Raw genomic sequence first — 15,630 nt, 5'->3', positions numbered from 1 at the left:
ATGAAAATTAACTGTGAAATCCTTAACAAAGAACACATCCAACACAATCTCCACTGCCAAGAAGACAGCTATGCACTCCCTGAAATCTAACCACTAGATAGTGATCAGACCAGCAAAGGAGGTGCCATCGTAGTCCTCAGCCGTGATGACTACATGAATGAGGTCAACCAACAACTCTCTGACACCACCTACTATAAAGAACTCGAAGAAGACCCCATACCACAATTTACCCAGGAACATAAGGATATCCTCAAATCCTTCCTCAAACAATGGTAAGAAAAACTCTACAAACTCATCCCCCATGAGCCCACCTGTGACAGGGGTTCTGAGTCAGGAGTTGACTCAGTAACCTGTCACTCAAATCCCCACAAATTTAACTGGAATCTAAGTGGAAGACCAGATAACAAGTAGGGCCACAGCTGAATGGCTATTTAGGAGAAGCAACCCCAGCAGCTGGGAGCATATAAATAGAGAGGAAGGAAGCCCTGGAAAGGGGAAGGGGGCTGACACAGCCTCAAAGAAAGAAGATCTGGTTGCTGCTAGTACCATTCCCTTTTACCCCAGAAGTAAGAAGGGAAGTGACTGGGACTTGTATATATGTAAATAGTATGACAGTCAGCATCCTGAATGAACACTATCATAAAGCATGGTGGTGGTGAAGGTGACCTGGAGTGAGTGTGGTCTGTATCTAAGGTGGGAGAGACTCACAGGAATCCTCCCTGTGACACCACTCCATGGAGCTTCTCTATTCTTCCCAAGATACACAAACAAGGGAACCCCAGTAGACCCATCATCTAGCCACAGCATTCTTACTGAAGGAATATTAGAACTCAGAAACCATCCTAACCACTCAGGACACAAGGGACAGCTTCCTTCAGGACACAACTGACTTCCTCCAGAAACTCTGCAACATTAACAACCTCCCTCTGAACACCTTCCTTACCACCATGGATGTCACTTCCCTATCAACCAGCATCCCTCACAATAATTGCATCACTGCCTGCCTCAAATATCGACAAGACAATGGTCAACTCTCAGATTTCCCCCCAAAACACATCACCAAACTCATCCATTTCATCCTCACCCATAACAATTTTACATTCGACGACAAACAATTTGTCCAAACCATGGGAACAGCCCTGAGTACTGGGATGGCTCCCCAATATTCCAGCCTCTTCATGGGCCATCTTGAAGAAGAATTTCTAGACAAATGCACCCCAAAACCAATTATATTCTTGAGATACCACCGGTGATGTTTTTATTTTCTGGACAGATGACTTCAATTCCCTCATAGATTTCTACCACAACTTCAACCACCATCACCTGTCCATTAAACTGTCTCTGGAACACTCCCACACTAACATCAACTTTCTGGACACCACAATCAACTTCAATAATGGAACCCTTCAGACAACTATGTACAAGAAACCCACGGATCACCACACCTACATTCATAGATACAGTAACCACCTCAAACACACCAAGATATCTGTTACCTACAGCCAGGCACTCAAATACCACAGAATATGCCCTGAGGAGAAAGTTAGGGATATACACCTTAACACACTTAAAACTACCTTCACCAAACAAGGACATTCAACGAGAGAAGTAGATCACATCATGGCACGGGCTACCCAAATACCCCAAGAGAACCTGCTTCAATACAGAAAAAAAAACCCTCTGACTGCACACTCCTGATTGTCACCTATCACCCCACACTGGAATCAATATGGGGTATCATGAAACAACTACAACCCATACTTGGTGTGGACCCTATTCTGAAAGATATCTTTCCTGAATCCCCTCTTCCGGCCTTCACACAACTCCCCATCCTATCCAAGCTCATCAGCAGCAGGAAGCTCCCCACAGATCAGGATGCACTGGACCCTAATAGAACAACAGATGCAAAACTTGAGACTTATCTCTACTGCTACAATGATCAACACCCCCCCACACACACACACATCTTTCAAGATCCATGGATCCTACAAAACGTGGTGTACCTCATCCAGTGCACTAAATGCCCCAATAACAACTATGTGAGTGAAACTAGACAATCACTATAGTCGCAAATGAATTCTCAGAGGAAAATGATAAAGGACAAAAACACCATATCACCTGTGAGTGAACATTTTTGACAAAGCGATCGCTCTGTATCTAACTCTTCCTCAAAGGAAACCTGCACAACACTTTCAAAAGATGAGCCTGGGAGCTTAAATTCATAATTTTACTAGACACTAAAAATCATGGTCTTAACAAAGACACTGAATTTATGGCTTATTACAACAATCCGTAACCCATTAACCCCCCTTTTTGTCCTATGACTATAGGGATATTAATGGACCACTTCACCTTCACATATTCTAACTACTTATGCTTAATTATCTGTTTGATCTTGTATTTGGTTGTGATGCTCTCAGTATCTTTCCCAGACCTGAAATAGATCTCTGTATAACTCAAAAACTTGTCCCTCTCACCAACAGAAGTTGGTCCAATAAAAGATATTATTACCTCACCCACCTTGTCTGTGAAAATTAAACTTCAGTGTGTTTAATGCATTTGTTTAACCAGTATACGTAGAGTGCTTTTCAGGGTTGGAATGGTAGAAATTTGAACGGAAGGAAGCAGATTCTGTAAACTTAGGTGTATTGAGTATGTAGTCTTTATCATAAAGTCAGAAGGATCACACTTTAAGACCTAGTAATGAAAAGTGGCTTAAGTTAGTGCTGATTTGGGACTACATAGGAATTGGAGTTTCATGTTTTCAGATGTTTACATCTGAAATTTTATGGTATTGTAACCTTGGGGGTCCCAACCCAAAAGGTACCTGGAAGTCGATCTGATCTTCCCTTTCCCCACACTGAGTTGCCATGCAAGGGAAGGACAAGTCCTGTCCTTCCCCAGCCCAGCAGGGACTCGAAGCTAGGAGCCCCCTGATTGGGGCACTCCCAGCAGCAAGACGGAGATCAGATTTCACGAGGAAGGGCTTGTTGCATGGTCCATGACACTTTTTTCGCAGCCATGAAATTGATAGGGCCCTAATTGTAATCCTGTCAGTGATTTAGGTATGCAGAATGATTACTGTATTTGCACTTGGTTTCTCTTCAGAATGATAGCTGGCTGTCTTTCACTTCTGGAGCACAGATGTTTGCAGTCAGATCATTAAAATAACTTCCAGGCTGCATGCAGTTTTATAAGTTCAGAGAATGCACATGTTTCATGGTTTTTTTCTAAGCACCTTCCTAATGATGATTTTTCTCTTTTGAACCACAAGAGATGATTATTGTAAAAGGAAGATCAGCCTATTTCAGCCATTTATTTTTTATCACCACTGCATCTAAAATGATAGTACAATAGAGTAACAACTATATTTTTTGCTCAAACATGAGAATTCAAGACTAGTCCAGAAGGAAGACAGGCAGTCCTTAAGAAAGAAGTATGAAATAAAAAAGTTTACCAACCAGGAGATCCTGCATGTTAGGACATGTTCCTTTCATCATCTTCAATGCAGCTTCCTCCTGAGAAGCAACACTTCTCATGATGTTGTTTCATTCGGGCAACCAGGCCTTGCATTTCTTTGTTGCACTGTTTGCATTTTGCACGCATCCTGTCTTACCCACAGGTAGAGGAGCTTCATTAAAATATTCCCAAACTGGGTCTCTTTTACGGTCTGCTGCCACTATAGGTTTTCCCTTCTAGTGAGAGAATGGTATAGTAGATCAATGAAGGCTACACTCAGAAAGACCTCAAGACTCCTGGAATATGCTGCTCAAATGGTTTCACTTTTGTTTCTACTGCCTGTCCCTCCCTTCTCACATTTATCTCCAGACTTCTTCTCCTTGTCCAGATCTATTCCGCTCCCAACAATCTTCTATTCATTGAACTTTTTGAAACTTTTCACTTTTAGAGAGAGGTAAGTGATTGACTCTGTGTACACAAATTTGCAGAGGGACAGTAGGGTTGAGGTCTGTTATTTCTCACCTCTGTATATTATTTATTGATTGATTGATTTAAAAACATTTTTGCTGTTAACAAGCATGTTAGCTCTGGAGACACAAATCCACAGTTTGAGAACTGCAAAACTAAGCCTCTCTGATGGTATCTTCTAGACTGAGCACTGAGTCCCACTGGGTAGATAGAAAGACTAACCGAAATAATCTATACAGAAGCCCCTGGAACCCCATAAGATTGCGTCCCTAATCCATGAACTATTGGAACTCATTTACAAAACTTTTCTTAAACAGTACATGAATATATTGTCTCATACTATAGAATTAGACTTTATAATCCCTATTCCATTATGAGATATCTTTGAGCTATAATGTATCTTAATTAAAACTATCTTTAGATAGGTTTTTTCCTCAAAAAGCATTTTATAAAAAAAAATCCAATTTAAATTAAAAAAATCTGATTTTTTTTATTTATTTTTTTTTAAATCATTGATTTTTATCCACCCTGATTTAGACTATAGTTTTTTCTGTAGTTTCTAGGTCTCGGTTCTCATTTAATCTTTGTAATATTTCACTGTAAACTTTTAATGGTGTATTGCTTTTATAGTGTTATTTATATCCAGTTAGGATTGCAAGAATTGCAGAGTGAAATTGTGTTGTGGCTTGTGTTATAAGAGGAAGTGTGGCCCAGTGGTAAGGTGCTAGCCGGGGACTTGGAGTCGTGAGTTCAGTTCCCAGCTCTACCCTATTTCCTGTGTGATTGGGCAAGTCACTTAGCCACTCTGTGGCTCAGCTTCTCACCTGTAAAATGGGGATGGTAATAGTTCCCTACCACACAGGGGTGTTTGGGAGGATAAATACATTAAAGTTCATGAGGTGCTCAGAAATTATGGTGATGGGCACCTTATGCAGGATGTCAGACTAGATTATCATAATGGTTGTAATGGTACCTTCCAGCCTTCATATCTGTGAATTTCATCTGTCTGAAGGTGATAGGTGAACTAGAAGCCTGTTGATCTCTGTGTGTGTTTTGTTCCAGAAGAACATGCTTTTTGTATTGTTTGGATAATGTGGTTCAGTCTTTGAGAGAAAGCATTTCACCCATATAATAAAGTTAAAACTCCTGTTGACTCAGGGCTTCTCTACACGTTAACTGGAACAAAAATAACTAAATTGTTTTAATTTATACCTGTAATTATGTTGGGTCATGTCTGTGTGAAGACTCTGTCGTAATAAAAGTGCCCTATCTCGATATAATTTAAATCAATAGAAAACCCATTGTGTTTCCCTGAATCCAGGAAGGAGGGTACTGTTTGTGTACAATTTGATAATATTATTTGTGTTATTATAGCACCAAGTGTCTTCTTATAATTTACATTTACATCAGGTTGCATAATTCATTTCTTTTTAAAGCCTTGTGTCTTTCACTGTTGGTCGTTAAGATCATTTTGGCTTCCAAGAAAATATCCCAGCCCACTGAGAAGTGACTACTCCTTGTAACAGAGTTAGAAGGAAGTCTGGCTAGCTCAGTCAGGGCTCACTCAACTCTTGTTACAAAATGTATTTTTAAGCTTCAGCTCTTCTCTGAAAGTTGACTAAAATGGCAACATGGGGTTCTGTGTTTGTGTTTCATTATCTTCCATAACAGCTTCTTAACAGTGAGAACAATTTACCAAGGGTCGTGGTGGATTCCCCATTACTGGAAATTTTTAAATCAAGATTGGATGTTTTTTGAAAAGATCTGATCTAGGAGTTATTTTGGGGAAGTTCTATGACCTGTATTATATAGGAGGTCAAATTAGATGATCATAGTGGTCCCTTCTGGCCTTGGAATCTATGAATCATATCAAATATTTCCACAAAGAGAGTTTTTTGATGGCCTGTAAGTTATGCTTCCAACAAATGATTAGTGTTCTACAGGTCAAATTCTGCCTTTCTTCATTTCTATGGTATAACTCCCATTATCTTCAGATTTTAGCTTTAATTTACACATGAGCAAACCTCATTCCCTTTTCCTAGTTGCCAGGTGTAACTGATTGGACCTCTAATTGGAACACAGTAAAACTTAATGCACAAGAAGGACTAGAATCCAGCTCACTCTCCCATAGGGATGCACAAGCTCTGCATGCTAAAAGTAATAACTTACTTTTGCCACTAAAACAAATATGAATTAGAGCAGAGATGTTGAGTAAGAGAAGCCCCCTTTTAAAGTCACATAATAGAACTTCATTTTGAGGTCAGATAGTTTGAAGCACAAATTTTAGATGCATCTTTTTCTGTATCAATAATTTGTCTCTTTAAAATAGTTCCACTAGAGGTTTTGAAAGCATGTTGAAGTCTGAAATGGACAATCAAACAGTATTCATGAGTCTTAGTACACGAAACAAATGCATCAAGGTAAAGGCTTGTTCTCAGACCCGAAACTGATAAACTGTTGGTTACTTAACCATATAACCCATGACTTCCTCACTTCTCAGTAATAATCTTATTTGAAAACTACATATGCTCAAGTGTTCTTTTTTTTTTTTTTTTTTTGCCCCAAAACAGGTTAGGTGGTGGCTCTGATGATGCAAAGGAGATTATGCAACACAAATTTTTTTCTGGCATTGTTTGGCAAGACGTATATGAGAAAAAGGTACTTATAATAATTCCTCTGATGTAAAGTGGGTTTGTGGAGAAACTGAATACGTTTGAGGTGGTCCCCTATATTGGTTATTGAAGATTACTTCATAAAAAAGGTTTGCTATGTTTCTGAGTCAGCTTTTCTAAGCCAGAATTGTTACATAGTTCTTACACCAATATAGTTCTTTATTTCTAACTAAAAAATTCCTGCTAAAGAAAACATATCTAAATCAATAATAGGAGTAAAAGAGAATCTGTTAGGTCAAAAATGGCTCAAAATATTAGTTTTTTGTAAACACAAGCTTTTACAAAACTGGTTTCCATGAATTCTGTTTTAATTCTAGTTGAAACAGTTTTCTCTTTAACAAGTGATACCCCTAAGATGCTTGAAGCCCAGAAACTGGCTCATTGAACCAGTGCCTGAGACTCTGAACATGAAACTAATCAGAAATAATAGCGAAACTGTTTTTTGCTTTTTCGCATTTCTCTCTGTTTGAATAATGCAAATAGACTAGATCAGACAAATAGCATAAACACAGCAAAGTAAAACTTGGATTTTTTAAAGTTAGTCCAGTTCTAGTAAGGGGTTTGTGACAAAGAAGGGAAGGACAATTTTAAGTATCTGAATTCATGGTTTGTCACCTTCTTTTCTGAAGCCCTGCCCCCATGTTCTCTAACAAGAGCCCCTAGAGTCAGAAAGACTGACCAGCTGCCATGTGACTGGCATAACCACTATTCTGTCAGTGATGTCGGCCTCAGTCACTTCCTCCTTCATTATCTTAGTGCCATCTTCCACGTTGCCCTCATTACCTCTTCCGAGAGTTTCCCTCCACTCATTCAAGTCCCTCCTCACACACACTTTTGTCATGACACCCACATGGAACTCAGACATCTACTTAGTGATAAAAAGAGAAACTACTTCATCATGCCATGCACTAGCCATTGTTGAGTAACGGTGTGATTTTATTCATGTTATCCCACTTTGCCCTCCGTACTGTCTTGTTTTCCCCGCATCATATCAGAGCTAATTTAATTAGGAGGCAAGAGTCATATCTTCCCTTGGTTTTGGAAAGTGCTAAAGCCACCTTTGGGCCTCAGTAGGCATCAATAATAATTTATTTTTAACCTAAAAGTCTCTTATTAATGAATAGAAATGTATGATCTGCTCAGGGTTTTAGCTTTTGGTATAACTAATGTAATAATATGTTAGCAGTTTCCATATCATACCAGTAGAGATTAACATTGTGGGCTTTCCTATTGTATTGGGAGTACAAAGGGTACCCTATCTTCTCCTTCCAAAACTTCCCTCTCTCCTTGCAGAAATGTGTCCCTCTTTGTATTCCTGATAAAGTTATGAAGATTTTGAATAGTCCCCTGGAGAACGCAAAAGATACAGCAAACAAAATGTAATATGACATGCACGTTCCTAATACTAGAAGACTCTTGTATTAGAAAAGATGGTTGCCCCTTTATATCATTTCACAGAAGGGAGAGAGATGCATCTGAATCCTGATGAAATATTTCAGCATTGCATGTTTCACACTTGAATGCCTATGCATCATTCAGCATATATTGATCCTTTTAAAGGATGCTGTCCAGGTTGCCAGACTAAAATTTTAACCTGTTGTATTATATACACATTTTAATATTTACAATATAACTCTGCCCTTCTGCTTCTGGAAAATCTGTCATTTCCTCTAAAAGAAAAGGTTGTAACCGACAGAACTCCAACTCTTCTGCTGGGCAAGTGGAAAACAAACCCTAGAACTATGTTAATTCATGATCACACATGCATGTTTTACTGGGCGCCTCTCATTCTGCCTGCTCTATTCTTGTCAGAAAGCAGAGTTCTGAAATTTACAAGGATCTCAATTCTTGAGAGAATAGGAGTTGTGTATATTCCATACTCTGTCTGCTCCCCAGACTAAGGCAGCCAAACAAATTGGAGGGATAGCAAGTCATTTATTTGCCTTTTGTGCATCTGCCAGGAAACAAAGAGCTGTCTGGAAGGTCTGATTTTGGGTCTACTAGCCTTGACAATATCCCTTTTAAGACCAGATATCAAAGGAGACTGCCACATGCAGAATGTCTGCAGTGAATTTATCAGGTCTTGGACTTCTGCGTGCCAGCATTCTGACTGCAGAGTTTACACAGTTCAGGGTAAAAAATATTGTTTTTAATATGATCTTCATGAAGCTTATAGTGCGTGGTGACGGGCCAAAAACTTCAGTCTTTTTTTCCAGTCCCTCCAGACCTTTGCTGCCTTGGGGAAAAGAGTGCCTGGATCAAGACTACCTCTGACATTGTCTTTGCAAAACCAAAACCCAGCCTCTTTGGCCCATTTCTAGCAAGTAGGCAAATCAGAAATTGGATCTAAGACATTATCTACTGTAGAAATACCCACTCTGTGAAAGCCAAAGAGACAGGTTTAAGTGGCCTGGAGGAGCTTCTGAAAGTGATAGAATATCACCCCATAGTGAGTGAAATATGCTACATGAATCTCTGGAACAGACATGGTTCCCCAGTGTCATCAGGAAATGTTGAATATGTTTACATAATTGAGATTTTGTATGAACAAGGACATTTTCTGGGAGACAAGACCTTGCTTTGAACAACAGGGAGTTTGGCTGAGTTTGTCTAGTCACAGAAATTTAAAATCTTTATCAGAAGATCCCTGCTGAAAATCTTTGCCATTTGTCCTTGGAGAAGGCTGCATTTTAACTGTGCAGTACTTCATCCTTCCACAAACTCCATGTAAATATTGATATTTTAATTGCATCTTCTCACCAGTTTCTCTTGGCTAGGTAAGCAACTTAAGTCCACGTATCTTATGCTGGCATGCAGCAACATTACACTATAAGTGGCACCTCTCAACCATAGTCTGCTGAGCTATTGCAGTGAGGGCTGCAATCCACTTAATAAATCCACTTAATAAAACAAACCTCACCACTCCTTGCTACATTCTCCCACTTCCCCTCGTAGTTCAATAATCCAAATCTGACCATATGCAAAAATATTTCCCTCGTTTTGTAGGTGCAGCTCACCCTGTCTTAGATTGTATTTTACAAATATTTTGTAAAAAATAATCTAAAACACATCTTATACTTGTTTTCTGTTTCCTTCTGTGGTTCCCAGTCATTCTCTAGCATAGAGTTTAGGTTTCTGCTGCAGAGCCCGAGTCCTTAATCACTCACGCATTCTGAGACTCAGCACTGCAGACAATTTAGAGAGTGACGGGGAGCAGCACATGTGCCAAAATCACCATTAGCTAAATGGGTTATGGATAGAACAAACACGCAAAAAGGGCCAAGCTATTGCTTAGATGGAGAAACTGCCTTATGGATGATCAGAATATTGAGGGTTCAGTATCAGGGAGAAAGGATGTTTATCCTCACAAAAAAATAGATTGGTCGGACTCACTTGCAAATAGGATTGTTATCTTATGAAATGGAGCTCCCTTCTAATGTACCTCTAATAACATATAGACTACAAAGCCTTCATTTTTAATAGGGTCCAATAATTTGGGGTACTTAACATTGATATCTGAACCATTAGTGATTATCTTTGAAAAGTCATGGAAGATGGTAGAGATTCCAGATGACTGGAAAAGGGCAAATATAGTGCCGATCTATTAAAAGCTGGAGTATTGTGTTCAGTTCTGGGCATCACATTTCAGGAAGGATGTGGACAAATCGGAGAAAGTCCAGAGAAGAGCAACAAAAATGATTAAAGGTCTAGAAAACATGACCTATGAGGGAACATTGAAAAAAAAATTGGGTTTGTTTAGTCTGGAAAAGAGAAGACTGAGAGGGGACTTAATAACAGTTTTCAAGTACATAAAAGGTTGTTACAAGGAGGAGGGAGAAAAATTGTTGTTCTTAACCTCTGAGGATAGGACAAGAAGCAATGGCCTTAAATTGCAGCAAAGGACATTAGGTTGGACATTAGGAAAAACTTCCTGTCAGGGTGGTTAAGCACTGGAATAAATTGCCTAGGGAGGTTGTGGAATCTCCATCATTGGAGATTTTGAAGAGCAGGTTAGACAAACACCTGTCAGGGATGGTCTAGATAATACTTAGTCCTGTCATGAGTGCAGGGGACTGGACTAGATGACCTCTCAAGGTCCCTTCCAGTTCTATGATTGAGACCTCTTAAAGGGGCCTGAATTTCTGAAAGTGCTGAGCACTTATCCAATCCTCAGACTCCTTCAAGGTATCATTGGACACCCAAAGTGATTAGTTAGTTTTGAAAATTTAGGTTTAAAATATGTATATTGTTTGCATATTGTAACTGTATTAGGTATTTATAATAAGGGCCATTTTTAAAACAGTTGTATTCTCACTTCCCATAATGTTGAATTGTTAGTTCTAAACCTCACAGGATTTTTCTTTGAAGTATCACCAGATTCTGTGTCTGTGGATCATATTTTTGTCTTTAATTTTAAATCTAATCTGAAATAAAATTAAAGGGGCCTAATGGTATTATTTATTGTATGTATTGCAGTAGCAACTAAGGAAGTGTTATTTCCCCTTTTGCGTAACACAGGAACTAGGGTCAGGTTAATAGGCAGCAGGTTTAAAACAAACAAAAGGAAGTAGTACTTCACATAACAGAGTCAACCTGTGGAACTCATTGCTAGGGGATGTTGTGAAGGCCATAACTATAACTGGGTTCAAAAAAGAATTAGACAAGTTCATGGAGGATAAGTCCATCAATGGCTATTAGCCAAGATGGTCAGGGATACAACCCCATGCTCTGGGTGTCCTAAGCCTCTGATTGCTAGATGCTGGGACTGGACGACAGAAGATGGACCATTTGATGATTGCCTGTTCTGTTCATTCCCTTTGAAGCACCTGGCATTGGCCACTGTTGGAAGACAGGATACTGGGCTAGATGAACCATTGGTCTGATCCAGTGTGGCCATCCTTAAGTTATTTGACCTTGTTGTGCCTACACCAGGGACTAGGTCAGCATAGCTACAGCACTCACAGTGTGGATTTTTCATGCCTCTGAGCACCATAGCTACGTAGATCTGTCTTTTAATTGTAGACCAGGCCTGAGTGATTTAATGTTCTGCTTAGCTAACGTAGTCCCTGCAGTTTCAGTGGGATACGGTATGCTTCCATGATCCCATTCCCCAATTGTTGTGTTGCCTAGTGTAGTGTAGTTGCTATTACGACTGCCAGATTTATCCCCAGTGGTGGGTGAACTGATGCCCAGCATCATGTCCTCTGTGGAAGGGCTACAGACTGTGACTTCACACTCAAGTTTCTGCTGTATCATGTAGTGGGAAACAGAACAAGGTTTGTCTACCAGATATGCTGCCTTCCAGAACTGCACATTACAAAATCCTTTGGAACGCTGCATCTGCATAAGACCAGCATGGTGGGCGTGCTACTTCCCACGCTCCCTCCTCCCTCACCCCATTCAAACAGCTCTGTTTACCTACAGTCCTGCTGCCGGACTCCCTGCTTACACGGGGCTTACTTCTACCCCTCACACCCAAGAGAGTTTAACAGCACAGCGTAGGGTCTTATTAGTGCTACTCATGGTTTAGCCAGAGAAGGATGCAATGTAAGAAGCTCTCCACTGACCATGCCAGTTTCCCTTAAACCTTCAGAGCTCCAGAAGTGCAGAGTTTATATCCAGTTGTTTCCATGGGATAGGAGGGAGCTGTAAAGCCACTGAAGTACAGCTCCTCTGCCTCTGAACAATTTTGGGTAATTAGGCAGGCTTTCTGCTCCTTTTGCCCCTCTCCCCTGCCTAAAGCAGAGGTGATAAGGCCTATAGTATGTATACTATTTTTAAAAAACAGACTATTAATTTCTTAACTGTAAATATCAGCTATTTATTTATTGCTTGAAGTAGCATCAAGAGCTCACAACTCTTTCTACTGCAAACACGATTTAGAAACAAAGCCGTTCACATCCTATAAACAGCAAATGCACATTTAAATACTTTGTATTGTATACGTTTCTTTCCTACGAGCCATGATTTTATTAGCAGTATAGGAAAAGTCACTGTGGTTTATAGCTGAAATTCAAAGCCAACCTATAAAGAATGTATTTCAATAAACTATAAGCTTGCAGTATTTTTGTGTCTTTCAGCTTATACCTCCATTTAAACCACAAGTTACATCTGAAACAGACACAAGGTATTTTGACGAAGAATTTACAGCACAGATGATTACAATCACTCCACCTGACCAAGGTAAAGTTTCCTAAATATTTCTCTTTCTTTTTAGGCCCACCCCAAGATAATATTCAGTAGTGTTATCTGGCCTTATAGAAAATATCAGAGAAATGTCCGTTCAGATTCATCTGGGTTTCTTCATATACAGTAATTAAACTGTATGATTATACTTGATCATGGTGTTAGTAAACTGATATGGAGCTTTTCACTGTTAGTTTGCCTATTCAGATCTGGGATGGCGGCAAAGATGGGTCCATACCAAACTTCCAGCTCCAGCTTTGGGATGTTTAGAAATCTGAAACTGAATTTTGCACCCTGAGCCCATCTCTAATTGATAGTACCAGAAAGTTGTTATCTAGTGGCTGCTCAGTGAGCTATGTGATTTGATCTGGCGGTCTGAGTCCCTATCCTCATAAATACCTCGAAAACCAATACTATAACCGACCCCATTATTAGTAGCCTCAGCAGAGAAGCAAACTATTGACTGGGCATAGAAACTGAATTGCCCTCTCAGCCCCTACTGGTGGTCTCTCCAGTCTAGTGTTTTGGGGAAGTGTAAATGACTGTACCCACTCCACAGCTAAATAGAGACTTCCAGTCTGGTGCCTTTCACAGGCATAGAACATCATAAAGAGAACTGAGTAGAAACTGGATTTTTTGTTGTGGGGAGTTCTGAGAGTTCAAAATTTGGTTTCTGTTCTGAAATGGAACTAAAACAAAATATATGAAATATCTTAGAAAATGAAGTTCTGAGAAAGAATAATTTCAGGTCAGTTGAAATGTTTAATTTTGCAAGATCAGAAAGTTTCATTCTAATTTTGACATTTTACAAAAATTGATATAAAAATGTTAATAAGTTGTTTCAAAATAATAAATCAAAATGCTTCATTCTGAAAATGTCAGAACACTTTGCACTGGCTCTTTTCCAAATGAAATAATGTTCAAATTAACAAGTTTCCTCAAAACATTTCATTTTCAATGAATTGGCATTTTCCAACGGAAAAACATTCCGTTGGAAAATTTCCAACCACCAATATTCAGAAGCTTAGAAATGCATACACATACACATGGTGTATATTAACAAACACTTGTTGCATAATGGCTAATGTGCTTTTTTAATTTAAGTATACTCTATTTCCATGGTAACTTAGCATTCACTTTGTACTACTAGACACGGAGGGGTGAAAATTCAGTACAGTGAGTATGTATTCAGCCATACAACTTCCAGCAATGTTAAATGGACACCAACACAGCTACATCTCTGTGCTGAAAATTAACTTCTTCTGTGACTTACATTAAATAGAGAGTCAAGGCAGGTCTTAAGTTTGATGCCTTTCTGTTACTATCTTTAGCTATATTTTTAGTTTGGGGTCTAGGGGGGAAGTTACAATGCATTTGTTCCAAGACATGAAAATCATTAACCTCCGCTCTGTTTAAAATCAAAATATACGCGGCATTATTCAATGTGGGTAAAATTTATTTTTCTCTTTGCAGATGACAGTATGGATTGTGTAGATAATGAGAGAAGACCTCATTTTCCTCAGTTCTCCTATTCAGCCAGTGGAACAGCTTAATGTTTTGCCTTTTTTCCCATTCAGAAACAAAACAGACTACATTTTGAGGACCTTACTTCAATGGACACTAGAAAACTGTCTACATTATCGGAATTACAAACTATGTTTGTACTACAATTTACATGAATTTGTTGGAAGCCTCACAGATTCTGTATTTAAAACAATTCTCTGATGCATTTTTGAGAAGAAAACATTTAAGAATGGATTTGTTTAAGTCAACCTTTTATGCTGAATGACTAGGTTTTTAAGAATACGTACCAAAACAGTTTACATTAGAAATAATTAAGATATTCAACATATCAGCAACTCTGACCAGAAAAATCCCCTTATTTTATTTATTTCATACAGGTCATTATCTAAATATAGAATCTGCACTCTGAACAATTAGATTTATTTAGGAAGCTATAAAGACTTTAGTAGCTAGTGCAATAATATAAGCAACGAAGTGAACAAACTCTGGAGAGTTAAAGGTTCAAACTCACTTTGGACAGCAATGAAGTGTCATCCTACTCCAGAAAATCAACTATAGGAACAGCATTAATGGCCTCAGTGAGGTAGTTCAAAAAGCAAGTTATTTTGTTATAACATCTGCTACAAGACATTATGTATCAAATTGAATTCTGTGGAATCTAGTCCATTTCTACATCGCACAGATGAGTATTCCCTTCAAGATAGTGCATTTAATTATTCCATTTGTCTAATGTTTAAGAGTATTTAACAGGATTGGCTGCTCAAAACTTAGAAAACAGTCTGATTACCAATCTAATCTAAAATGCTGTACTGCAGAATTGCCCCACTTTGTACAGTGTATAAAAAGCCACACAGAGGTCTAAGGGAGAAATTCATCTTGATGAATGAATCAACCAAACAGAAGTAAATTATGGCACTGAAGTAATGACTTGTCGCTGCTTTTTTTTTAAAGAGAAGTTGTATAAAGATACGTAAACAATTACTGTTTGCATCATGCCAGACAATTTCCTCACTCTTCAGTGTGCATTCAAGGTATCAGGCAACTGTCATTGGTGCCTTCTGACTCTTGAAGAAGCACTTTAACGTGTTTCCCGTAAATAAGAAAAAAAGCAAGAAGGTTGAAACTTTCTCTGTGTTTGAGTAATAGGGTGTTCAAGTGAATATATTTTGTTTTTAATCTTAGTGAGAAATTCCCCCACTCCCTTTTTTGTTGTTGTATCATGTTTCTTTGTAACTTTCGTAAAAACAGTCTTATTCTGCCTCTACTGCCCAAATGACTTTATTCCCTTGTAGGTTGCATTCTTTTAGATCGCTTTTTGTTT

General features: G+C 38.8%; 1 protein-coding gene across 5 annotated transcripts in view; it reads left to right on the top strand.

Moving 5' to 3' along the window:
• AKT1 (AKT serine/threonine kinase 1) overlaps positions 1 to 15,229 on the top strand; it is a 115,406-nt gene extending 100,177 nt beyond the window's left edge. For 3 of the 5 annotated variants that reach the window (XM_073349805.1, XM_073349806.2, XM_073349810.1), the window contains 3 exons: positions 6,498 to 6,585; positions 12,680 to 12,782; positions 14,259 to 15,229. In XM_073349805.1, the coding sequence (XP_073205906.1) occupies positions 6,498 to 6,585; positions 12,680 to 12,782; positions 14,259 to 14,338 (271 nt within the window). In that variant the 3' untranslated portion in view covers positions 14,339 to 15,229. Of the gene's footprint in view, positions 1 to 6,497; positions 6,586 to 12,679; positions 12,783 to 14,258 lie in introns of those variants that run through there. The other 2 variants (XM_073349807.1, XM_073349811.2) reach the window with 2 other exon arrangements.
• The last annotated feature ends 401 nt before the right edge of the window (positions 15,230 to 15,630 follow it).

This window comes from Lepidochelys kempii, chromosome 6 (genome assembly GCF_965140285.1).
Source record: "Lepidochelys kempii isolate rLepKem1 chromosome 6, rLepKem1.hap1, whole genome shotgun sequence".
NCBI classification, from domain to species: Eukaryota; Metazoa; Chordata; order Testudines; family Cheloniidae; genus Lepidochelys; species Lepidochelys kempii.
This window is presented reverse-complemented; position numbering and strand designations above follow the sequence as displayed.